This window comes from Felis catus, chromosome A3, assembly GCF_018350175.1.
Source record: "Felis catus isolate Fca126 chromosome A3, F.catus_Fca126_mat1.0, whole genome shotgun sequence".
Classification (NCBI taxonomy): Eukaryota; Metazoa; Chordata; class Mammalia; order Carnivora; family Felidae; genus Felis; species Felis catus.
In genome coordinates this window covers 61,075,001-61,102,921 of record NC_058370.1, presented here as the reverse complement: position 1 = coordinate 61,102,921, position 27,921 = coordinate 61,075,001, and the positions used below count along the sequence as shown (strand labels likewise).

Genomic DNA, 27,921 nt, shown 5'->3' with positions numbered 1-27,921 from the left:
AAGAGTTTTCTGCATTTGCTAGGATACCATCTGACCTTTGCCTAGCTGATAAATAGGTTTGCATCCATGAAGGTCTGAATACACAGTGCAGCTTTATTACCCTATGCAGTCAAACATGGTATTTCCGGGTTAAAAATGAGTGGCTACAAAGATCCAGAAGGTAACACTCTTGTCTGAATTGCAGTGGTTGGTTAGTCAGCCATCCAACTGGGGCCTGTTCGTGTTAGGTTTGTTCACTGCTAGGCTGTTAAATTCAGTTTCTCTAGTGGGTTATAGGAACTATTTGGATTTTCTACTTCTCGAATCTGTTTTATGAGGCTACGTTTTTCTAGGAATTTGCCTATTTTTTCTAAATTTTCAACTTCACTATATTGGCATATAGTTATTAATAATATCCTTATATTGTTTTAGCATCCACACCACCTGATATAAAACCCCCTTCCTCAGCTCTGGTATTAATTATTTGTGCCTCATTTTTCCTTGATGAGTTCACCAGAGGTCAACTTTATTTGCCTTTAAAAAAAAGTTGGCTTTGTTAATTCTCTCTACTTCCTGTTTATTTTTTGTTGTGTCAGTTTCTGTTCTTACTCTTTCCTTCCTCCTACTGTCTTCAGGTACTGTGCTTTCTTTTTAACTTCTTGAGATGAATACTTAGCTAATTAATTTTTAGGCTTTTTTGTTTTTATATTTAAGGCATTTATTTATTTTATTAAGGCATTTTATATTTAAGGCACATTTAAGGCAATATATCTCCCCCTAAACCTCGTTTAGCTGCATCCACATGTTTTGATAGATTTTCATTGTTGTTTGGTTGACATATTTTTTAATTTCCATTATAATACCTTCTTAGACCTAGAGGTTATTTAGGAAAGTAGATCTTAATTTCCAAACCCTTGGAGATTTTCTTACTACCTTTCTGTTATTGACTTCCAGCTTAAGTGCACTGTGGTCAGAGAATTGCTCTGTATAATTTGAAACCATTCAAATTTGTTGAGATTTGCTTCATGGCCTTTACCATAAATTGGTAAATGTTCCCAGTGTGCTTGAAAATCATGTATTTCTGCCAATGTTCTATACATGTCAATTAGGACAAGCCCTTTACTTTTTGTGTTGTCTAAATATGTTTCATCTTTATTAATTTTTTAAAATACATTTGTTCTATAAATTACTGATGGAAATGTATTAAAAATAATCCTCTCTTGGGGGTGCCTAGGTGGCTCAGTTGGTTAGGCATCTGACCCTTGATTTCGGTTCATGTCACAATTTCATAGTTGTGAGACTGAGCCCCACATCAGGCTCCACTCTGGGCTTGGAGCTTGCTTAAGATTCTCTCTCAACCTCTTCCCTCTGCCCCTCCTCCACTCATACTCTGTTTCAAAAAAAAAAAACAAAACCCACTCTGATTGCAGATTTTATTTTTATTTAACTGTCAATTTCTTCTCCATAACTTTTAACATTAAAATGAGTAGAGAAAGTTGCAATTATTATCTCGCTGGGAAACTGAACCTTTTGTGAAATGGCCCTCTTTATCTTTAGTGATGCTTTTTGCCTTAAATTTTGTTTTGACTGCTATTAACGCATCTATCCAGCTTCCTTTTTCCTAGTGTTTACAGGATACATATTTTTCTATCCTTTTACTCTCAACTCTTCTGAATCTTTATATATAGGACTTAGAGTTGTAGAAATCCAATCTGATGATCTTTAAGTCTAACTGGAACAATTAATATAATTAGCCTACTTACACTTACTGTAATTACTGATACGTTAATAAAAACAAGACTACATGTTATGTGTTTTTTTCTTACTCTCCTTTATTGTCATCCTTTGGATTGGCTGACTTTTAAAAGTTATTCTGTTCTTCCCACTATGAGTTTGTAAGCTGTCTTTAATCTCTGTTTTTTTCAGTAATTGCCCTAGAAATCATACTATGTATTCTATTATGGGACAAAACAAGGAACTTAGAATACTTTAATCCTATTTATATGTCCTATTTTGTTTTCACTTTTTAAAAAACTCTTCCATGTTCATTCAGATATATCTGTTTGTTTCTCAGTTTCCTTGCTCACCATTCCTTCTTGTATTCCAGACTTTCCATCTAGGACAATTTTCCTTTACAATCTGATTTGGAGAGGGTCTACTGATGACAAATTCAGTTTTTGTTTGTCTGAAAACGCCTTATATTTCCTTCATTCCTAAAATATATTTTTCCTGGGTATAATTTTCTAGGTTGGCAGTTAGTTTTTCAAACTTATTCTTTCAATAATATTGAAAATATTATTTCACTGTTTTGTGGCTTCTGTTGTGTGGTTGAGAAGTCAGTCATCAGCTTTTTGCTTCTTTGAAGGTAATCTTTTTCTCACACTGATTTTTCATTTTGTCTTTGATTTTCTATAATTTCAGTCTGCACGGATTTTCCTTTTACATATCCTTCTTGGGGTTTATTCAGTTTCTTGAATCTGTGGATTGGGTCATCTTTTTCTAAATCAATTCTAGAATATTCTCTGCTACTCTCTCCTCTCTTGAGACTGCTCAGATGTACATTACATCCTTTCACTTATCTCTATGCCTCTTCTCTTCTGTACCTCCCATCATTTTACCATTCTATTCTATATTCTGTATGCTTTAAAAAATTTTTTTAAGTAATCTCTACACCCTACAGGGGCTCAAACTCATAACCCTGAGATCAAGAGTTCCACATTCCACCCACTGAGCCATCCAGGCACCCCTTTTCTGTCTACTTTCCTATGATTAATCTATCCTGAGCTGATATAATCTGCTGTTAAACTCATCCAATAAATTTCTAATTGTAACAGTTTCTAATTGTAACAAAATTTCTAATTGTACAATTTCTAATTGTAACTGTTACAGAGAAACTGTTATTTCTCTTTTTAAATAGTTTTTTAAGTTTTATTTATTTTGAGAGACAGAGAGAGCAGAGGAGGGGCAGAGAGAGAGGGAAAGAGAGACTCTCAGGCAGGCTCCATGCTGTCAGCGCAGAGCCCAATGCAGTGCTCGAACTCACGAACTATGAGATCACGACCTGAGTTGAAACCAAGAGTTAGATGCTTAACTGACTAAGCCACCCAGGCGCCCCTAGTTTTTCTTATTTCTAAAAAAATCCATTTGATGGTTTTCAAATCTGGCATATAATTTTTTAAGTTATTTTAAATATTACAAGTTAAATTTACTCTTTTTGGTACACACAGAGCTGCATAATGATCTCAAGATACAGAATTATACCATCACCCTTCAGGCTGCCCTTTTGTATCCAAACCCTTCCCCGGTCTTTAACCCCTGGAAACCACTGATATCTTCTCTGTTCCTATAGTTTTGCCTTTTCCAGAATGTCATATAGATTGATTCATACAGTATCTGTCCTTTTGATTCTGGCTTCTTTCACTCAGCACAACAATCCATGTAGTTACGTCAAGCAGTAATTTGTTCCTTATTACTACCGAGCCCTATTCCATTGCAGAGATGTACCACTTTATTTAAACATTGAGCAGTTGAAGGACATTTGGATTCATTGCAGTTTTTGGCAATTATGAATAAAGTTGGTACAGGTTTCTGTGTAAACGTAAGTTTTCATTTCTCTTAGGCAAATACCTAAGAGCAGGATCGCTGGGTCACAGACTAAGTGTATGTTTAATTTGATAAGGAACTGTTGAAATATTTTCAAAAGTGGCTGTACCATTTTGCATTCCCAACAGCAGTATGAGAGTTCCAGCTGCCCTGCATCCTCCAGCACTTGCTACTGTTGGATGTGTTGTTGTTTTGCTTTGCCATTCTAATAGATGTACAACAGTATCTCATTGTAGTTTTAACTTGCATTACCTAATGGCTACAGATGTTGAGCACTTTTTCATGAGCTTATTTGGCATCTGTGTATCTTCTGGTAAAGCATCCTTTAAAACCTTTGCCTATTTTTTATTTGGGTTGTTTGTTTTCCTAGTGTTCAATTTTGAGAGTTCTAAATACAAGTCGCTTGTCAAGGGTGATTTATAAATATTTCCTCCCAGCCTTGGACTTGTCTTTTCATTTTTTTTTCTTTCTTTCTTTTTTTAATTTGAGAGAGAGTGTGTATATGAGCAGGGGAGAAGGGCAGAGGCAGAGGGAGATAGAGAATCTTAAGCAGGCTCCACGCTCAACATGGAGCCCAATGCAGGGCTCAATCCCACAACCCTGGGATCAGGACCTGAGTTGAAACCAAAAGTCAGACACTCAACAGAATGAGCCACTCAGGTGCCTCTGTCTTTTTGTTTTCTTTTTTTCTTCCTTCCTTCTGTCCTTCCTTCCCTCCTTGCTTCCTTCCTTTCTTTTTTTGTCATTTTTAAAAATGTTTATTGATTTTTAAGAGAGAGAGAGAGGCAGAGCACAAGTGGGGAAGGGGCAGAGAGAGAGGGAGACACAGGATCCAAAGCAAGTCTTTTCATTTTCTTAACAGGGTCTTTCATAGATAAAAAGTTTTAAATTGTACTGAAGTCCAATTTAGGCATTGAAGTGTCCTAAGAACTCTTATATAATTCCAGGTCACAAATATTTTCTGTTTTATTTGAAAGGTTTAATAGTGCTGCACTTATGCCCTTGATATATTTTAAATTAATTTTTGTATCATCTGTGAAGTAGAGGTCAAAGTTCTTTTTTTTTTTTTTATATTGGATGTTTAATTTGCTCTAGCACCATGTTGAAAAGATAACCATGCTGAAAAAATGTTCAACCATGTTGAAAAGATAATCCTCTTTCCCTTGAATCACTTTTGCATTTTTGTCAAAGATCAACTTACCACATTTGTATGGGTTGATTTTTGGACACTATTGTAGCTCTACACATCCACCCTTTTCATCAATATTACCACGCTTGGCTTCATTATTGTAGCTTATGAGTAAGTCTTGAAATCAGGTAATGTGAGTCCTCCAATTTTGTTCTTTTCCAAAACTGTTTTTACTATTCTGGTTATTTTGCATTTTCATGTAAATTTTGAAATCAGTTTGTCAATGTTGGAAAAATATCCTGCTGGGATTATGACTGTTTCATCTTTACTCTTTCTTCTCCTCCTCATCCCTGCCAGGTTATTTCAAAGCAAATCCTCCCAGATACTATTATCACTTCATCTATACGGATTTGGCTTTGTCCTAAATAAAAAAATCTCTGACTTTTCATGGAAATTAAATAAATGATCACTGGTCAATATTCTTGCTGTAGATCACTGATCTGGGTCCAGCCTTCCACAGCAGACGTAGCAACAGTATATTCTACCCCACATGTACTAACACACCATTCTGCAGCTCAGTGGGGGGAGAACTGACATTTTAGCAACACAACTGTCCAATCTGTAAATGTAGTTTTAGTCCATTCAGGCTGCTATAATAAAGTGCCATAGACTGGGTGGCTTATGAGTAACAGAAATTCATTGCTCACTGTTCTGGAAGCTAGAAGTTTGAGATCAGGGAGGCACCACGGTGGGCTTCTTTTGGGGCTCTCTTATAGGTTGCTGATTGCAACTTCTCACTGTGTCTGTAAGTGGCAGAAAGAAAGCAAGTAGCTCTCTGGTCTCTTCTGATAAGGGTACCAACTCCATTCTTGAGGGTTCCACCCTCATGGCCTAATTACCTCCCAAAGGCCCCACCCTCCTAATATCATCACATGGTGGTATTCGGATTTTAACATGAATGTGGGGACACAAGTATTCAGTCCACAACACATAATATATCACTCCACGTATTTAGGTCTTTGTTGACCTAGGTCTTTCTTTAAACAATTTTTTTTTCAGTACACAGGTCCTGCATACATGTTGTTAGATATGTGCCTAAGTATTTATTTTTATTTGTGCTATTGTAAATTGTACTTTTAAAAATTTCAGTTTTATAATTTTTCACTGCTAGTTATACAGAAATACAATTGATATTTGTATATTGACCTGTATCTTGCAATCTTGCTAACCTTGCTTAAGAGATCTAAGTACTTTTTTGATATTTTGTATAATCATGTCATCTGCAAATAAAGATAATTTCACTTCTTCCTTCTATCTGTATCCCATTTACTTATCTCCCTTAGAGCACTGGCTGAGTGTTATGACACTTTTCATAGTTCTCTGTTCCTTCCAAATATTTTCAAACTTTTTAAAATTATCTTTAAACATAGTTACTATGCACAATTGCTTTATAGCATATATTTGATCATTCTGGTATTTGATTCTTTTGTGTATCTTTTATGTTTCTCTTGTTTCTGCTGTGTATTTTTTTATTAAAAATTTTATCCATTTATTTTGAGACAGAGACAGCGTGATTGGGGAAGGGGAAGAGAGAGAGGGAGAGAAAGAATCCCAAGCAGACTCCATACCGCCAGCGCAGAGCCTGATGCGGGGCCCGAACTCACAAACCACAAGATCATGACCTGGGCTGAAACCAAAAGTTGGACACTTAACCAAGTGAGCCATCCAGGCACCCCGTTTCTCCTGTGTGCCAGTTTGTTAGGGCTGTTGTCACAAAATAGAACAAACTGAGCAGCTTAAACAACAGAAGTGTATTGCCTCTCAGATCTGGAGGCTAGAAGTTTGAGATTAAGGTGTTATTGGCATGGTTGCTTCCTTGAAAGGGCCGTGACATCTATTCCATCCTCTAACTTCTGGTGGTTTGCTGGCAATTTTTGACATTCCATGTCCTGTAGATGCCACCACCCTGATATGACTTCATCTTCATATGGTGTTCTCCTTGTGTACGTGTCTATGTCCATATTTCCCCTTTTGATAACGGCATCAGTCACAGTAGGTTAGGGGCCCACCATATTCCAGTATAACCTTTTCTTAACTAACTCCATCTGCAATGACCCAACTTCCAAATAAGGTCATATTCTGAGGTGCCATGGGTCAGGACTTCAATATATGACTTTTGGGGAGACCTAATTAAACCTAGAACATGATGCTTCTCATTCATGGTGCCCTATGGCTTTATATATGTGGTTATCACTGACTGTGTTTGTCATGGAACTTTTTGAAAATATTATTTTCTGTAATATTTTGAAGTCTAGGTAGAGGTACTGTTCTTCAAAAAAGATTGTCTGATTCGACAAGGTACCTATAGTCACATCCAGTCTAGGAATAATATTAGCCAAGTTCAAGGGTTGAGATTCTCTAAATTACCTAAGTGATACAAACTCAAGCTACAAATCCATAAAGAGGTGCTTTACCTCTTATTCACACTTACTCTGATTTTATTGCTCCTTGGGCTCCCACCTTCAAGTCAAGAGGGTCTTCTGTTAGACAGCCCACCTTGTACAGACATGTACTTTGATATCTGACCCTTTCTCTCATCTATCACTCCATAAAGACATGAAAATGAAATTCAAAATTTCCAAGATTGATCAATGATCTGAGGGCAAAAGTGGTTTCTATGACCACTTATCTCTGCAGATCACCATTTCTCTTTCAATTCTGGCTATCTTATTTCTTACTTTTAAAAAGATTTTTAAGAGGTAAATGGTCTTACCTAGAATTTTTTCTCATTTTTTTTCATCATGATAAGTGATAAATTTTTTCTCATTTTATTTTTTTTTTCCATCATGATACTCTTTTATCCACATCCCCTATTTCCCCCACCCCCTCTCCCACTTTCCCTCTGGTAACCATCAAATTGTTCTCTATAGTTAAGAGTCTGATTCTTGGTTTGTCTCTCTTTTTTCCCCCTTTGCTCATTTGTATTGTTAATTAAATTCCACAAATGAGTGAGATCACATGATTATTTGTCTTTCTCTGTCTTATTACACTTAGCATTATACTCTCTAGCTCTATCCATGTTGTTGCAAATGGCAAGATTCCATTCTTTTTTATGGCTGAAAAACAGTCCACTGTATGTATGTGTGTGTGTGTGTGTGTGTGTGTGTGTGTGTGTGCACATATGTGTGTATATGTCTGTGTGTATACCACTTTTTCTTCATCTACTCATCTATTGATGAACACTTCAGCTGCTTCCATAGTTTGTGTATTTCAAATAGTGCTACAATGAACATAGGGGTGCATGTATCCCTTTGAGTTAGTGTTTTTGTGTTTTGGGAGTAAATACCCAATAGTGTGATTTCTGGATTGTAGGATAGTTCTATTTTTAATTTTTTGAGGAAGCTCCATACTGCTTTCTGCAATGGCTGCACCAATTTGCATTCCCACAAACAATGCAAGAAGATTCTTTTTTCTCTACATCTTCACCAACACCTGTTGTTTCTTGTGTTGTTGATTTTAACCATTCTGATAGGTGTGAAGTGATAACTCATTGTAGTTTTGGTGGGCATTTCCTTGATGACGAGTGATGCTGAGCATCTTTTCATGTGTCTGTTGGCCATCTGTATGTCTTCTTTAGAGAAATATCTATTCATGTCTTCTGTCCATTTTTTAACTGGATTATTTGTTTTGTGAATATTGAGTTGTATCAGTTCTTTATGTATTTTGGATACTAATATTTTATCAGATATGTCATTTGCAAATATCTTCTCCCATTCAGTAGGTTGCCTTTTAGTTTTGGACTAAAGGAAAGGACTATTTCCTTTGCTGTGCAGAAAATTTTTATTTTGATGTAGTATCAATAGTTCATTTTTGCCTTTATTTCCCTTGCCTCAGGAGACATTTCTAGAAAAATGTCAGAGAGATTACTGCCTATGCTCGCTTCAAGAATTTTTGTGTTTTCAGGCCTCACATTTAGGTCCTTAATTCATTTGGAGTTTATTTTTTTTAATTTTATGATTTTTTTAGTTTATTTTTGTATATGTGAAAGAAAGTGATCCAGTTTCATTCTTTTGCATGTGGCTATCCAGTTTTCCCAACCTCATTTGTTGAAGCTTATCTAGAATTTCAAATTTTAAATGGGAAGGAGTTGACCTGAATAACTTAACTTACTATTGTTCAGAAAAAAAGAATATTTAATTTCTCTCTTTCTTTTTAAAAATTGATTATAGGGGTACCTGGGTGGCTCAGTCAGTTAAGAGTCTGACTTCAGTTCAGGTTATGATCTTGCAGTCCATGAGTTTGAGCCCCACGTTGGGCCCTGTGCTGACAGCTCAGAGCCTGAACCCTGCTTCGGATTCTGTGTCTCCCTCTCTCTCTGCCCCTCCCCCATTCATGCTCTGTCTCTGTCTCTGTCTCTGTCTCTCTCTCTCTCTCTCTCTCTCAAAAGTAAAATAAACATTTTTAAAAAATTTATCAAAGGGGCACCTCGGTGGCTCAGTTGGTTAAGTGTCTGACTTCAGCTCAAGTCATGATCTCAAGGTTCGTGGGTTCAAACCCCATATCAGGCTCTGTGCTGACAGCTCAGAGCCTGGAGCCTGCTTTGGATTCTGTGTCTCCCTCTCTCTCTGCCCCTCCCTTGCTCACACTCTGTCTCTCAAAAATGAATAAATGTTAAAAAAATTGTTTTTAAAACTGATTCTTCATGGTAGCCTCCATAACCATCCCAAACTAGCATTTATGGAGGTTGTTTCAGACTAATGACTAATGAAATGCTTCTTCAAAGAGTATTTTTTGTTTAAAATCAGAAATAATTCAGTATCCTGTAATATGAGAAATTTTGAAATTCCATTTTCTCTCTCAGGATTAATTTTTATTTTTTTATTTTTATTTGAGGGAGAGAGACAGAGAGTGAGAGAGGGGGGCAAAGGGACAGAGAGAGAGAATCCTAAGCAGACTCCATGTTCAGCACAGAGCCTGATGTGGGGCTCTATCCCACAAACCTGGAATCAAGACCTACGCATCCAAGCTCAGACCTAAGCCAAAATCAAGAGCCAGATGCTCAACTGACTGAACCACCCAGGTGCCTCCATCAGAGTTAATTTTTAAAACCTCACCTTATATTTAGGCTTATTTGTTGTCTACCAAAATGTGACAGAGGAAAAGTAGTTCTAATATGGAATAATAAGGAAAATCTACCTATAATATATGAAATAGACTCTTTAATGAAATTAGTATTTGAAGCTAAGGGTTAGCATCTAGGATTTAATATTATTGGAAGCTGTTCCCACTAAAGTACAACAAAGAAAATCACTACTAGCATTTTAACTTTATTTTTACTTTTTAGCATTTTAACTTTAAACAAGAAAGTGATGGAGATCTTTGTTACTGAGATAAGGGGAGCATAAATGGCTAACCTAAGAAAAAGGTACATTGTGGGGAGATCAAAATTTTTAAGGTCAATTTTGCAACTCTGTCTAGACAAATAGCAATTTATGGAAAACAGTGAACCAATTACCTAATCAGGTAACACTGAGAACATGTAATGAGATGATGGAATTTGGCTTGGTAGGGAGCCTGGTATTTAGCTTGGTAGGGGGTATAATAATGTTCTCTGAAGGAGAATCAAAGCCATGAAAGAGAGACAGCAAAGGCTCTGTCTTGATAATATTATTTTTTCTACACGATCAGGCCATATCGTGCTTTTCCCAACATTCTACTGATTCTTTGGATGTTCTTGGATGATAAGTGACTCCATTGAATTGTTCCTCCTTGCTTTCAAGTCAGCCAAACATGGGGACGGATTTGCCTCTAGGAATGAGGAATATGACTTTAAAACCTCCCTGTGTGTGACAGAGAAGCAAAGGAGTACTGCCTTGAGTGGCCTTAAATAATCTGGATGTGCTCTCCAGTCATAGTGAAGGGTGTGGGGTGTTTGGACACATTGTGAACTGAACCCCCACTCTCCACACACAGAACCCCAAAAGCTTGGCTCCATCAGCCCCTCTCCCTGCCCCACAACCAAACATGGGTTCTTCTCAGAACAGGGGAAGTGAGGGCCTTACCCGTGCTGTCCTCCCCAAGGCCTTCTGCAGCTTCTCGAAGCTTAATGTCCATCACCCTCGTGGAGATCATATCCAGTTCACTAAAATCAAATGGAAATTCATGTTAAAAGGGACATGCTTAACAGAAGTCAACAATGAGTAAAATGGTTTTGGTGATTGCTTTTTGCCCAGGACCTCACCTGCACACACCCCATCAAAGACAGATTCCAGGGCAGAGTACAGGACAGTATAGGCCAAAACCATGCCCACAACTCAAGATTAATAGCCACATAGGTGTTTATCTAATCACTGATCAGAGTTCATGGGAAACATTTAACTGGAAAAAATGTTTGACCAAATTATACAACGCAGATTTGATTCCTTCCCTTCAAAAAAGCTTTTTTGGAAATTTTTTTTTCATGGGTGAAACAGATAAAGGAGATTAACAGTACACTTATCATGATGAGCACTGAGCAATGTACAGAAACGTTGAATCATTACATTGTACACCTGAAATTAATATAACTCTGTACGTCAGTTATACCTTGATGTTTTTGTCTTATTCACCTTAACCAAGGTTACTCCAATTAATGTCTGAATTTCCTTCCAATACTTTTGTCTACACAGATATGTGTGTGTACATGCACACATATACTTTGTTAGGAAGACTGACTTCCTGGTTTTCTTATATCATATCATTAAAATTCTTCATAAGTGTTAACTGTAATGGCTATGAAGTATTTCCATATAAAGCTGCAACATCATCATTAATTTACATTGAGTTTCTTTTCTGAACTTTTTATTATGAGAAATCTCAAACAGATACAAAAATACAGAGAATATATAATGAACTTAACATATTGTCACTCTTGTTTCATTTTTACACCTTCTCCCCCTCCCACTCCCACAAGGTTATTTCAAAACAAATCATCCCAGATATTATTATCATTTCATCCACATAGTTCTATGGTTTCTTCCTAAATTAAAAAGCCCTGACTCTTCATGGAAATAAAATTCAAGCTGTGTCCCTGCCTCTTTCATAGTTGACTTTAAAACAGTGTCCTTTACCCCACACATACTAACTCACCATTTATATAGAAAGCTGTTTCTTATTGGCAGTTACTCTGAATCCTCAGACTTTAAAAGGGGGCTCAAATATCTAACTAACCAATTAACATTTAGCACTTGTACACAGTGCATAATGGGAAATAATAGGAGAAATACAAAGAAAATATTTAACAGAGCAAAGGACTCGTTGGTTTTTGCCAGAGTTGGGTCTAACATTTAGGTCTTTAATAATAATGCCAAAATGTCCATCTTCTGACCAGCCAATTCCTGAAAAGGTGAACAAAGCTCCACTGGCTTTGTTTCTTAGTTTGCATATAATTTAGCTCCCTAAAAATATCTGGTCAACAGAATCAAGGGAAAAAACCCCACATGATCACCTCAATTGATCCAGAAAAAATATCTGACAAAATTCAACACCCTTTCATGATAAAAATACTAAAAACAAAACAAAACAAACAAACAAAAAACAAACCCAGGAATAGAAGGAAACTCAACATAATAAAGGCCACATGTGACAAACCCACAATGAACATTATCCTCACCAGCGAAAAACTGAAAGCTGTTCCTCTAAGATCAGGAACAAGACAAGAGTACCTCTCACAACTTCTATTCAACACAGTACTAGAAGTTCTAGCCAGGGAGATTAGGCAAGAAAAAGAACTAGAAAGCATCCAAATTGAAAAGGAAGAAATAAAGTTAAGTAAGTCTATTCACAGATGACATGATCTTACATGTAGAAAACCCTGAAGACTGCCCCTCCCCCATACAAAAAATTGTGAGAACAAACTGAGGGTTGATGGGGGGTTGTGGGGGGGAGGGTGGGTGATGGGTATTGAGGAGGGCACCTTTTGGGATGAGCACTGAGTGTTGTATGGAAACCAATTTGATAATAAATTTCATATTAAAAAAACTGTTGGAACAAATAAACGAATTCAGCAAAGTTGCAGGACACAAAATGAACACATAAAAATCAGTTGTTTCTGTACACGGACAATGAACAATCTGAAAAGGAAATTAAGAAAACAATTCTATTTACAATAGCATCAAAAAGAATAAAATACTCAGGAATAAACTTAACCAAGGAGACAAAAGACTTGTACACTAAAAACTATACACAGTTGTTGAAAGAAATTAAAGAAGATACAAAAAAAAAAGAAGGAAAGATATCTCATGTTCATGGATCAAAAGACTTAATTGTTACGATGTCCCCAAAGCAGTCTACAGATGCAATGCAACTCCTAGCAAACTTCCTGATCCCATAATGTCCTGCTGTTCTCTGATACTATGATGGGAGCAGGGGGAAGAAGCTACCACGGCATTTGAAAGAAGAGGCAGCAGAGAAGGAAAAGCAGGAAAATGTCAGAAGTAATAAGGAGAGTGAAAATGGTAAGAGTTGCTTAAAAGTAGCCAATGATTACTCTCGGTGCCATTGTTAAGGCTGCCACTGAACTGGAAAATACAAGAGCAAGAGCTTTCTACTGCTTGAATTTGGAGTTAACCACAACAATTGTAATTAATTATCAAGCATGTAGTGTATCATTTGAGTTACTTCATTTAATCCCCAGGAATCTTTAGTATTCACATTTTGGGATTGAGAACATATATCAAATAAGCATATTAACTGGTTTAAAGTAGCAAAGCAGTATACACCAACCTGTATACTCGTGTGACTGTTCATCCACCAGGGGCAGACACTTTTGAGGCCTGGGGACACAGTGACAGGTGAGATTGATGTGCTCCCCTGTCTGTTGCAGGTGCTGACCCACTGAAGGGGAGAGTCCTGAGCTGTCCTCTGAGGGGCTTACAGGAAGCTAGGAAATCCAAAGGACATGAGTATCCGCCTGAAATGGCTCTGTCTGTCAAGCAGCTCCTGTGCAGGAACATGCCAGGGCCTAGAAGCTAAAGGGGCCTCAGGAGACCATCCCTGGGTCTTAGTCTGGGGGGAAGGGGTTTGAGGCTGTCATTATATGTCTACTGTCACTCTTGAGAAGTCATGATGTGCAGGTTTCTGTGAGAGTGCGTGCACATGCCCCACGGGTTGGGGTACACAGAAGGGTGCCACATCCCACTGAGTGTGGAGCAGATCTAGATGCTCACACTTGCTTCTGCCTGGCTTGAATGATGTGGCTGTGATGAAGTGACACAGGGCAGAGGTTCAGGAGTAGGTGGGAGGGGAGAGGCCCAAGAGAATGACCCAGTCCTCACCCTGCTGTAAGGCACATCCTGGTGGGGCCCAGATGCAGACAGCACTACCAGATGCCAAGGCTGCTAATGGACTGATGGAGGCAAAAGTCACTCCACAGATGAAGGGACCACATGGGAATCAGGCTCACCTCACATGAGAAGTTTTAAAGCCTGCTCATGTTTTCTGTTCCAAACATCTTCAAACCAATAAGAATACAATATAGTACAGAGGAAAAGGGCAAAGCCTGGGACATTAGGCAGTCCTGGGGTTGAAGCCTCACTCTACCACATACCAGTGCTGAGCCTCAGTTTTCTTATATACAAAATGGGGATAGTAATACTTTAATTAAATGGACTGAGAACACAGCACACACAAGCCCTTGCTGAGAACAGCTGTCAGTTTCTGAAGCTTGTTTCTCACTGCATGCTTACGTACGTCTTTGCATAAATGTAGATAAGAGCACACACAACCAGCACATCTGGTAGCAGGTGAGTTCGATTCTGTCTCACGAAGATAGTCTCCTTATGCAAGTAGCTCATTTTAGAGCCAACTTTATCAGTCAAAGATCAAGACACCTGGATTCCCAGATGACACCTGTGCTTCCCAAAGTCCTGTAGCCTGAAGGACCGTGTACAGCAAGGTGAATCAAACCACTGCCAGGTAACTGGTAAGAACACACTCCAGGCCACAGAGGAATGTCTGCCCTCTGAGACTGTGGAGTGTGCAGACCTAGGACATCCTCTTCATTGACACTCCAGGGGGAAACATTCCACAACCGTCACCATGGAATGTCTTCTCTACTGGGCCCAAGGACTTGCCCTTCTAAACACACAACCTCCCCCACCCTCCCTGTAAAATTCAATGACAAGCCAGAAGAAGGAAAACCATAATGAGAAAGGCAATGTGGCGAACACCCCATAACTCCCAGCACCCCTTCTGCTTGAACTCAAAGTTCAAGTCAGGTTACCCCAACACCCTCAACCTTAGCTTTCTTTTTTTTCCCTTTAAAAAAATGTTAATTTTAGTTAGTTAACATACAGTGCAATATTGGTTTCAAGAGCAGAATCAGTGATTCATCACTTACAACACCCAGTGCTCTTCACAAGTGCCCTCCTTAGTACTCATCACCCATCTAAGGGTACCCATAGTACCCTCCGTTTGTTCTCAATCATTAAGAGTCTACTGTGTTTTGTTTCTCTCTCTCTCTCTCCTCTCCTTTTGCCTCTTCCAATATACTCATCTATTTTGTTTCTTAAATTCCACATATGATGAAATCATACAGTATTTGTCTTTCTCTGATTGACTTATTTCGCTTGCACTCAGCATAGTACATTCTAGCTCCATCCATGTTGTTGCATTAGGCAAGATTTCCTTCTTGGTGGCTGATTAATATTCCATTATATATATTTAAATTTATTTATTGAAATTCAAGATAGCATCGTGTGGTATTGGTTTCAGGAGTAGAACCCAGTGATTTATCACTTACATACAACACCCAGTGCTCATCCCAACAAGTGCCCCCCTTAATGCCCATCACTATCTGGCCAACCCCCCAACCCACCTCCCCGCCAGCAACTCTCAGTTTGTTCTCTGTATTTAAAAGTCTCTTATGGCTTGCCCCCTCTCTGTTATTATCTTATTTTTCTTTCCCTTCCCTTATGTTCATCTGTTTTGTTTCTCAAATTCCACATATGAATGAAATCATATATTTGTCTTTCTCTGACTAACTTATTTCACTTAGCATAATATAATCTCTAGTTCCATCTACATTGCTGCAAATGGCAAGATTTCATTCTTTTTCATTGCTGAGTAGTATTCCATTGCGTGTGTATCCACACACACACACACACACACACACACACACACACACACACATCTTCTTTATCCATTCATCAGTCAATGGACATTTGGGCTCTTTCCATAATTTATCTATTGTTAGTAATGCTGCTATAAACATTGGGGTGCATGTGCCCCTTTGAATCAGCATTTTTGTATCCTTTGGATAAATACCTAGTAAGGCAATTGCTGGGTCATAGGGTAGTTCTAATTTTAACTTTTTAAGAAACCTCCACACTGTTTTCCAGAGTGGCTGCACCAGTTTGCATTCTTATCAACAGTGCAAAAGGGTCCCCCTTTGTCCACATCCTCACTAGCATATGTTGTTTCCTGAGTTGTTAATTTCAGCCTTTCTGACAGCCAGAAAGGAGTGGCAGGAAATATTCAATGTGTTGAATAGGAAAAATATGCAGCCAAGAATCCTTTATCCAGCAGAGCTGTCATTCAGAATAGAAGGAGAGATAAAGAGTTTCCTAGACAAATAAAAACCAAAGGAGTGCCTTACCACTAAACCAGCTCTGCAAGAAATTTTAAGGAGGGGGGGCACTCTTAGTGGAGGAAAAAATAAAAAAGAAGACCAAAGCAACAAAGACTACAAAGGACCAGAGAACATCACCAGAAACGCCAACTCTATAGGTAACATAATGACACTAAATTCCTATCTTTTAATAATCACTCTGAATGTAAGTAGACTAAATGCTCCAATCAAAAGACATAGGGTATCAGAATGGGGGGAAAAAAACGAAGATCCATCTATATGCAGCTTACAAGAGATTCATTTTAGACTTAAAGACACGTGCAGATTGAAAGTGAGGGGATGGAGAGCCACCTATCATGCTAATGGAGTCAAAAGAAAGCCAGAGTAACCATACTTATATCAGACCATCTAGATTTTAAAACAAAGACTGTACCAAGAGATGAAGAAGGGCATTATATCACAATTAAGGGGTCTATCCATCAAGAAAAGTTAACAATTATAAATATTTATGCCCCCAACTTGGAAGAACCCAAATAAATATATTAATCACAAACATAAAGAAACTCCTTGATAATAGTAGGAAACTTTACTATCCCACGTACAACAATGAACAGATCAACTAAGCAGAAAATCAATAAGGTAACAATGGCTTTGAACGACACCCTAGACCAGATGGACTTAACAGATATATTCAGAACATCTCATCTTCAAGCACCAGCATACACATTCTTCTCGAGGGCACATGGAGCATTCTTCAGAATAGATCACATACTGGGTCACAAATCAGCCCTCAACAAGTACAAAAAGATCAAGATCATACCATGCATATTTTCAGATCACAATGCTATGAAACTTGAAATCAACCACAAGAAAAAATCTGGAAAGCCCTCAAATACATGGAGGTTAAAGAACATCCTACTGAAGAATGAATGGATTAATCAGGAAATTAAAGAAGAAATTAAAAAATACATGGAAGTAAAGGAAAATGAAAACACGACAGTCAAAACCCTTTGGGATGCAGCAAAGGCAATCCTAAGAGTAAAGTAGATTGCAATTCAGGCCTATCTCCAGCTTTCTGCCTTCTTGCACCAACCCCAAACCTGTTGTTCTGACAGCTCAAGTCCAAATAAAGGAAAACTTACTCTTTAAATCTGGACCTGAGGGGGTCTCTTCAGGGGTTCTCATTGACTCAAAAGGGGGCTGAGCCTCCAGCTCCCTCTGTAGTTCACAGCATTCATCAGTGCGATCTGGCACCTACAGAATCTAGGGGAGTTCTACATCCAGTGAAGGCTCCCTGTGGGGGTTGATCCACTCCCTCTCTATGAAACCTAATTGTAACCACAGGCTTCTTTCTAGCTTATAGAAGAATTTCATCATTAGCTGCAGCTTATATTGAAAAATTCTACAAAGGTTTATTCACATGAAGAATGAGAATAGATTTTAATATGGTATCTTAAAGGTTCCAATCTATTATATTTACCTATACAAGGCAAAGAAAAATATCTATGAACTGATTGCATACCCTGATCACATAATTATGCACATCCCTACAGACCTATTAATCCCACAATATCTTTTAGGCCATATTCATATCCCAGTGGTATTTTTTCTCAGCACTTGTACCTTTCTCCATAATGCCCACCCACACTGGGGCACCTGGGTGACTCAGTTGGTTAAGCAGACGACTCAGCTCAGGTCATGACCTCACAGCTCATGAGTTAGAGCCCTGAGTCAGACTCTGTGCTGGCAGCTCAGAGCCTGGAGCCTGCTTCAGATTCTGTGTCTCCATCTCTCTCTTCCCCTCTCCCACTCATGCCCTGCCTCTCTCTCTCTCAAAACTAAATAAACATTAAAAATATTAACACCAACACTGTTAACAAAGACTTGTTTATAAGATATCTGTCTAGCATTCCCCACTCTTCCAAGACTTCAAGTTTGGTAGGGTGAGCTCTGTGCCTGTTGTGTCCATTGCTGTCCTACCAGCACCTAGGACAGTGCCTGGAGCAAGGAACTGAACACAACATAGGAACAAGACAGTTGACAAAATGAGAGAGGCTTCTGTAGATGACTGACACAGGGGCCAGTAAAATGAAAAGCAGTAAATCATCTGGTTCCTGAAATAGATCTATTTTTATAACCCAATTTAAGGCTGGGGAAATTCTCCAGAAAATTATTGAAACCTGACTTTGTAAAAAATAAATAATCCTTATTGAAGGAAACTATATTTTATTTACAGAGCAACATGACTTTGAAAAGATTAAAAACAGAGCTAAATTTGGCCCGGGTGATGGTATTTCATAAGGCCAAATCTATGTGTGCTTCTCCTGTACTTTTTCCAGTGTCTGTGGCTGCTTTGATTTGGAGTCACCATGTCCTGGAGAAAGCTGACTCTACCTACACCTGTGTGGTTATACCTGAGATTCTGAGAGTGAGTGATGACAATTACAATGAAGTAACTTTAAAAAAAAATTAAAGTCAATAATCACAGATCCACAAATGCAGTTTATGTTGTTTAAAAGCAAATGAGGGGCGCCTGGGTGGCGCGGTCGGTTAAGCGTCCGACTTCAGCCAGGTCACGATCTCGCGGTCCGTGACTTCGAGCCCCGCGTCAGGCTCTGGGCTGATAGCTCAGAGCCTGGAGCCTGTTTTCGATTCTGTGTCTCCCTCTCTCTCTGCCCCTCCCCCGTTCATGCTCTGTCTCTCTCTGTCCCAAGAATAAATAAACGTTGAAAAATAAATAAATAAATAAATAAAAGCAAATGAGAACAAGTCTGAATACCAGTGTTCATGTGCCAAATCATTTGAAAATCTTAGAACCATTTCCAAATATATGCCTTGAAAGTATCATCTAATCACTGGAGTCTTTTACTTTTCAATGTCCTGAAAATGAGATAACACTGAGAGAGACTTCAGAGTCTTAGAGCTAGCTTTTCTTCCTAGATGATGCAAAAACTGATGGAAATATAAAATTCAAAAGTAATAGTTGAAGATTCTAATATCCTGCTCTCAATAACTGACAGAACAACTAAGCAGAAAATCAACAAAGAAATGCAAGATTTGAAAGAATAACATTAACCAACTAGAAATCTATAGAACACTCCACCCAGCAACAGAATAAAAAGTCTCCTCAAGTGCACATGAGAGATTTTATGGGATAGACCACAGATAGGCTATAAAACAAGCCTAGAGAGATTTAAAAGGCTTGAAATTACAGCAAGTCTGCTTTCTGGCAATAGTGGAATGAAATTAGAAATAAGTGAGAGGAGGTTTGGGAAAGTCACAAATATGTGTAAATTAAACAACACTTTCCTAAGTAACCAACGAAATGGCTCTATTAATGTCAGGGAAAAAAAACAGGTTCTAAGAGAAAACTATAACCATAGATAGAGTCATTTTATAATGATAAATTGGTAAATCCATCAGGAAGACATAACAGTTATAAACAGGTATGTACCTAAAACCAGAGTCTCAATATACATGCAACAAAAATTGATAAAATGAAGACAGACAATTCAATAATAATACTAGTAATTTCAATAATTGGGGACCTCACTTTCAAAAAAACAATAGGCAGAAATTCATCAATGATGTAAAAGACTTGAGCAATTGTATAAACCAATTTGAACATATATATATATCTATATATATCTATATATATATAGATATATATAGATATATATATATCTCCATGAAAAAAATAAAGCATATTCTCCAACCACAATGGAAATAAATTGGAAATCAAGAGCAGAAAGAATTTGGGGAAATTTACAAATATGTATAAATTATGCAATGTACTGTAAATAACCAATGAAGTCAAAGAAGAAATGACAAGAGAAATTATAACATACTTTGAGATGAATAAAAACACAACATACCAAGACATGTAAGATACATGCCTAAAGGAAAAATTATACCTATAAACACCTATATAAAAGAGATCTTAAACCAATATCATAACTTTCCACCATATGAAACCAAAAAGAAGAGCAAACTAAACTGAAAGCAAATAGAAAAAAGAACATAATAAATATCTGAGCAAAAATTAATGAAATATAGGATAGGAAAACATTTTGAAAATCAATGAAACAAGTCAGTTCTTCAAAACATCAACAAAATTGATCAACCTTCAACTAAACAAAAGGAGAGAAGATTCAAATTACTAAAACCAAAAATCAAAGAGTATCACTACTGACCTTATAGAAATAAAAAGGATTATAAAGGAATATTATGAATAATTATATTCCAAAAATATAGATAACTTAGATGAAATGGACAATTTCTGAAACCACTGAATTTGAATCAATAAGAAATAGAAAATATGACCACACTTACAGTAAGAAAAGGGACTGGTCACTTAAAATTTCCCACAAAGAAATGCCCAGGCCCAGATATCTTCGTTGTTGCATTCTATTAAACATTTAAAGAATTAATGGCAAACTTTCCTTTCCCAAACTGTTCTCCAAAATACAAAAAAAGGTAACAACTCCCAAATCATTCTATAAGGCCAGTATTATTTTGATACCCAAACCAGACAAAGACCTCACAGTAGAAGAAAATTACAGACAATATCTCTTATGAGTATAGTCACAAAAATTCTCAAGATAATACTAGCAAATCAAATCCAGCAAACATAAAAGTGGGATTTATCCCAGGAATGTGGGTTGGTTTAATATATGAAAATCAATTAATTTAATGGCTGATCCTCGGCACAGAGACAGCCTACAGCAATTGAAAAAAATAAAAATAAAAACAAAATCCAGCAAATCCTAAGGGAGAGAATCTGATTTCCAAAGTTACCACATTATTAGAGTCAAATATCCAGTTTTGAATCTATCCCTAAAAAAAGGACCCAAGGCAGATCTACTAGGCAAATACTTTTTTCAGTTTCTTTATTTTGAGAGAGAGACAGAGAAAGCAAGTGAGGGAGAGGAGCAGAGACAGAGGAAGAGAGAGAGAACTGCAAGCAGGCTCCATCGTGTCAGCGCAAAGCCCAATGCAGGGCTTGATCCCAGAACTGCTAGATCATGACTTGAACCAAAACCAAGAATTGTACACTCAACCAACTGAGACACCCAGGTGCCCCTAAACAAAGACTTTAATACAAGTGTCTTAAATATGCTCAAAGAACTAAAGAAAGATGTGGAGAAAGTCAACAAAACAATGTATGAACAAAACAGAAATAATGGATAAAGGAGAGAACCTAAAAAGAAACAACAACAAAAAAAATCTGGAGCTGAAAAATACAATAACTGAAAGAGTCACTAGAGGGATTCGAAGGCAGATTTCAGCAGGCAGAAGAATCAGAAAAATTGAAGACAGTGGAAATTATTGAGTCTGAGGAACAGAAAGAGAAAAGATTGAAGTACAAAGAACAGAGCATAAGGGGCTTCACCAAGTAGACCAACACATGCATTGTGGGAGTCCCAGATTGAGAAGAGAGAGAGAAAGAGGCAGAGAGAATATCTGAAGAAATAGTGACCCAAAACTTCCCAAATTTGATGACATGAATATAAACATCCAGAGAGGTCAATGAACTCCAAGTAGGCTAAACTCAAAAAGACCCACACTGCCAATCAACACACACAAGAGATCCTCAATAAAGCAGATTTCTCTCAGAAACTGGAGGGCCGAAGGCAGTGGGCTGATGTACTCTAAGTGCTAAAAGGAAAAATGTCAACCAAGAACCATATACATAGCAAAACTGTCCTTCAAAAGTGAAAGATAAATTAAGATATCTCCAGATAAACAAAACCTGAGGGAGTTCATTACCACTAGACCTGCCCTACAAGTATTGTTCAAGGGTGTCCTGCAGGTTGAACAAAAGGGCACTAGACAGTAATTTTTTTAAAAGCTTATTTATTTATTTTTGAGAGAGAGCGGATGGAAGAGAAAGAATCCCAAGAGGCTCTGTGTTAATAGTGCAGAGCCCGATGTGGGGCTTGAACTCACGAACTGGGAGATCATAATCTGAGCGGAAATCAAGAATCAGACATTCAACCAACTGAGCCACCCAGATGCCCCAAGAGTAATTTGAAGCCATATGAAGAAATAAAGCTCTCAGTAAAAGTAAACACATGGGCACATGGGTTTGCAACTCCACTTTTTATTTTCTACGTGATTTGAGACTAATATATTAGATCTAATATATCTAATATAAAATATTAGATTTATGAGATATATATATATACATATATATATATGTGTATGTGTATATATATAAATATATAAAATTTGGCAGATAAGGTTTGTTTTATTGAATGATTGATCTATGTAACTGCCAAGGCCAGTATGTATAGACAAAAGAGGAGGAGTTTTATTTCTTGGCCTCTTCCTCCTTGGACACAGCCATGATAATTTCCTCCTTTTTGGCCTGGAGCCACTCTTCAAAGCACTTGAGGTGGTCAGTCTTCCTCGATTCATACTATCTTCTGAACAGTCAGTGCAGAATTCTTATCCTCTTCATCCAGCACTGGCAGTACCCTTTCACTTCCTTATGCCCATATGCCTGACCTTCTGGCAGGGCCAAAGTGTTTTTCTGCCACTGAGCCCAGGAATGGATAGTCACAGGCTCCCGGATGACCAGCCCATCTTTGATCAGCTTCCAGATCTGCTGATGGGAGTTGGCATTAGCACTTACATTGTTCTCATGGGGACCAACCAGACCTTTTTGCCACAACGGAAGACACCAGAGGTAAGCCTCTTCTAAAGCCTAATCATACTCATGGAAATGACCACAGTGGCAAAAGGAAAGAACTGGAATTTAATACATTTTTTAAAAAGCAATTAGTAGCCTAAGAGCTAGCAGTATTGTAACTTTGGTTTATAACTCCACATTTTGTTTTCTATATAAGAGATTGATGCATTTTTTAAAATTATTAGTTTATGTTTTAGGACACATAAAAAATATAAAGACATTATTCTGTGATATAAACAACTGAAAAGAATGGATACAGACATGTAAGGAGACAGAGGTTTTTGTGTTACTAAAGTTAAGTTGGTTTAAATCCAAACTAAAGTGTTACAACTTTAGGATGTTAAGTGTTATTTATCCCCATGGGAACCACAAAGAAAATAGCTATAGAATATATACAAAAGGAAAGGAGAAAGGAACTGAAATGTTTCACTACCAAAAAATCAGCTAAACACAAAAGAAGACAGTAATGCATGAAATCAGTGATAAAAAACTATAAAGTATAGAATAAAAAAGCAAAATGACAGAAGAAAGTCTCTCCTCATTAGGTAAGCTGTAAAGGGAAGGCGATTCTGAAATAAGCTATATCATGGATGAACCTTGAAGACATTATGCTAAGTGAAACAAGCCAGTCACAAAAAGACAAATGCTGTATGATTCCACTACTTAGAAGAGTCAAAATTATAGTGAGACAAAGTAGAATGGTGGTTTCTAGGGGCTGAGGGAAGATGTAATGGGGAGTGATTGTTTAATGGCTATGTACTTTGTGTTTTACAAGATGAAAAGCATTCTTGGGGCACCTGGGTGGCTCAGATGGTTAAGTGCCCAACTCTTGACTTTAGCTCCGGTCATGATCTGACAGTTCATGGGTTAGAGCCCCGCATCAGGCTATGCATTGACAGTGAGGAACCTGCTTGGTATTCTCGCTCTCCCTCTCTTCCTGCTCCTCCCCTGCTTGCTTGTGCAAGTGTGCTCTCTCTCTTTCTCTCTCTCTCAAAATAAATAAATTTAAAAAAAAAAGATGAAAAGCATTCTGGAGATGGATGGTGGTGATGGTTGTACAACAATATGAATGTACTTAGTCCCATTGAACTGTACACTTAAAAATGGTTAAGATGATGAACTTTGCTGTTCTGTATATTTTATAACAATAAAAAAATGAAAAAAGTGTACACTAAAACTTGTACACCAATGTTCACAGCATTATTTATAAAAACAAAACACAGAAATAACCCAAATATTCACCAATTGATCAACAGATACGAAATGTGGCATATTCACACAATGGAATATTATTTGGCCACAAAAAGGAACAAAGTACTGATACATGCTGCAGTATGGATCAGCCATGAACACACTCTGCTCAGTTAAAATAGCCAGACACAAACACTATGGAACATCCAGAACAAACAAAGCCCTAGAGACAGAAAATAGATTAGTGATTGACTAGGGCTGTGGAGTGGGGTGCTGGGGGGGGTGGGGTGGCGGTGGAGAGGTGGAGTAGGAAGTGACTGCTAATGGGCACAAGGTTTCTTTTGGGTGAGATGAGTATGTTCTGAAATTAGATTATGCTCATAGTTGCACTACTAGAAATATATGTTGATGGTGTAAACAGGTGAAGTTTATGGTATATAAATTACATGTCATCAAAACTCCTGGATAAAAAAAAGTGTTACTAGAAAAAAAAAAGGTGAAACAAAGAGGTTTTTGGAAAAGAAGACATGATAAAATTTGTCTCCAGCAATTCCACACTAAAATATTAAAGAAGACGGGTGGTGATCTTAGATGAAAGCTGGAGGTGTGGGTAGGATTGGAGGGATGGAGAGCAATACGCATGTGGGTAAATCTCAATGTGGACAAGAGGGGGAGGCAGTCTGGATTTCAGCCACAGGCCCTGAGTACAAGTAGCACAAATGTGTGCCCTGGCCTGCTCTCCCTCCCTAAAACATTCCATTTCCTTCTGGCCCAGGGCCTTTGCAGATGTTCCCTCTGCTTCAAACATGCTCTTCCCTGCCCTCACACCCTACCTACTTATCCTTGTGATGTCAACCTCAATTCTGCTTCCCCAAGAAGACTGATGTGCCCCTTCAGGATGACCTAGGACCTCCGCAACACACCTTTTGTTCATAGAACTTGCCAATTTTAATCCTAACTGTGTTTGCATGATTCTTTGATCCAGTTCTGCTTTATAGATTTAAGCCTGCTTACATTCCTATACGTTCAATCAATTTTTCCTTTTCTCGGGGGAAAAAGATGAAAATAAACTGTGACTTAACTATTGTTCTCTAGTGAGTCACACCAGGATCTGCCTGTACCTTTTTTAGAAAAATAAGTTTCACGTTACTGAGGCAAATGAGATGTGTAATGCTCGCAAAGTTCCTGTGAGAAATCACTCTTCAAAAATTGTGGCAGCTTAGTGATTCATGATAGATATTATTATCCTCCAGAGCAAAGGACTTGACCACTGCATCCACCCCAAAGTGACAGGGGTGTCAACGCTGGACTCACCACAGCCAGCCATTTCTCTTGAAGTGCTTAGAGGACCTCCTACCCTTTAAAAAAAAAAAAAAAAAAGCAGACACCTAGATATGAGTGCGCAAAACCTTCTCTGTCTACTGTCAGAAAGGACAGGGAGGAGAAAGGGATAGCTCTAGTTTGACATTTGGGGGGAAAAGAAAGCCAAGAAGTCTTATAAGCAAAGGGCTAAAACCAGAGAACTCAGATACTGAGTCATACTGCTCTGAATGGAGCAAGAGGAGAGAGTAAAAGAGCATACTGGGTGGTCAAGTTTTGAAGTTCCCAGTATCCTGGACTCGTTTATCTCATGAAAAACTAAAATTAGGCTTGACTTAGAGAGGCAAATCATCCCCTGCCTTGTGAAGTGTGTAAAACTTGAAGACTAACTCCTTGAGGATAAGGAATATGTACCGGGATGGTACTGCCATACAATAGGTACTCAATAAACACTGCTGAATGAATGAATGAACAAATGAACCAGAGGCACTTATAATAGTCACTAGACAAATGAATCTGTCTAATCTCTGATAAAAATGAGACAGCATCAACTACCCATTCAGATCCCAAGGCCATCTAGCACTCCACTTAGCTAAACTATGCCACATTTCTCCAGCCTGGGTTCTGCTTGTCCACTGTCTTCCTTTAGACATTTCTTAGGGACAACCATGCAGAGCTGAAGTTCAACAGTCTTCGGGAGTAAAGGAATATGGATGCAGAGGATATCCCTGCTCCAGATGCCTTGTTCCCATCCTCAAGCTTCCCTTTGGCTATGGGCTGGGCAGGAACAGCAAGGGCATCCGGAAAGAATGAGGCAGTGAACCACAGTTCACTGCACTGTTTCTTTACAAATAAACAACAGAGCTTCATCCAAACAAACTCCATCATCAACACGAAAAACAGCACAGTTTATAAGCATATAAACAAGTACCTTACGTAAGATAAACTACACTGTTTTCTGAAACTTATATAACAGTGGATTTCACGGTATTCTGAATTCTTGTAAATGGGCAAGCTGATAAGCTACCTAGCTGGGAATGCATACAGTGCAGTGTATATACGTAGATACGTACACATGCATCTGTGTTCACACATGAAGCCTGAGCGTACACAAATACTCAATAAATCTCATGCCTCAGACTGTGATGCATGACGGCTCTCACAGGAGGAACCTATTTTCACACATCCAGGAGTGAATGCTTTCACAGGAGATTTGAAGAACATTAGTTTAGAATTCTCAGGTTATTAGAGTAAAAAAAATTCTATTAGGGACTTTTACAAAGCCATTATTTCAAAAATAGGTAAGCATAAGAGCTTCGAACTTTGCAGCCTTAATTTAGAAACTGTATTTGCATAATTCTTGGAAAAATATAATACAAATTCACTCTAGTGCTGGGGATACCTTGCCAGGATGTAACTTATGTAACTTAAAACCTTCAGTCTTGGAGAGGTGCACCTTGTGCAGACTACTGCACACACACCTGACAAACGGGGCACTGGATCCCAGGCTGGTTCATGTTTAACTTCATCAGTTTACTGAGATAATAAACTCTCTTTTTAAATGTACCTATACCAAGAATAATGACACGAAGCAAGTTCTTACAGCTTAATTTATCTGGGATGTTACATATGTGATTGGCACTTCTGCAGCACGGCAGATGCAGAGCTGAGATTTTTTTTTCTTTTTTTTTTTCTTTTGGTAGGAAGTCATGCTCCAAGGACTATTAATAAGGAGACATAACACCACCCCTCATTCTGGCCCACGCAAAATAGGCAGACTCAGACACTGAGGTTGAGTAATTATCAGTAAAAAGATTTTTATGAAACAGTAATGATGAGGACGTCCACGTGCAGGGCTTTACACAGCACAAAGGCCTGGGTTCACAAGGAATCCTAAATTGCTGGGTTGCTGTCCCTTTGAAACAAAAGAAGAGAGTGAGGCTCAGGGCAGGGGCAGGGGTGGGGCCACAATCCAGGAGATAAATTAACATCTGTAAGGAAGGAGGTCATAAACTTACTAGAACACGTGATAATAGACTCTGAGAGTCTATTCTTTGGCCCCAGGGGTGGTCCCTGTGGCACTCCCCTCCCCCCATCTCTCTGCGCTCAGAAGCCCACCTGGGGGCTCAGGCCTGAGGCGCTGCTAAAAGGAACCCACCCTCTGGATGTAGAGTAAGCCTCCTGCACTTTCATCCTGCTGGAAACCAGCAGCAGGGAGAAGAGAGGCCTTCCCTGTCCCATCCCCCACATTCCACAGTGGACACCACTGGGTGCTGATCCAGAGCCTTCTTCTCTGTCTCCCCAAGCAGCGTCACTGGGCCTGGCAGCACCCCCACCCCCTCAGGCACAAGAAAGTGGGGCCTCTGTGGACCACAGCCACTCCGGAGGGAGGTGTGA

General features: G+C 38.4%; 1 protein-coding gene and 1 pseudogene across 4 annotated transcripts in view; both read right to left on the bottom strand.

Annotated features, from left to right (window-relative positions):
• CRACDL (CRACD like) overlaps positions 1 to 27,921 on the bottom strand; it is a 139,713-nt gene that overhangs the window by 49,699 nt on the left and 62,093 nt on the right. For all 4 annotated transcript variants that reach the window (XM_023251597.2, XM_023251596.2, XM_045054095.1 and 1 more), the window contains exon 2: positions 10,774 to 10,853. In XM_023251597.2, the coding sequence (XP_023107365.2) occupies positions 10,774 to 10,843 (70 nt within the window). In that variant the 5' untranslated portion in view covers positions 10,844 to 10,853. The remainder of the gene's footprint in view (positions 1 to 10,773; positions 10,854 to 27,921) is intronic.
• Positions 22,559 to 23,434, bottom strand: LOC109498140 (annotated as a pseudogene).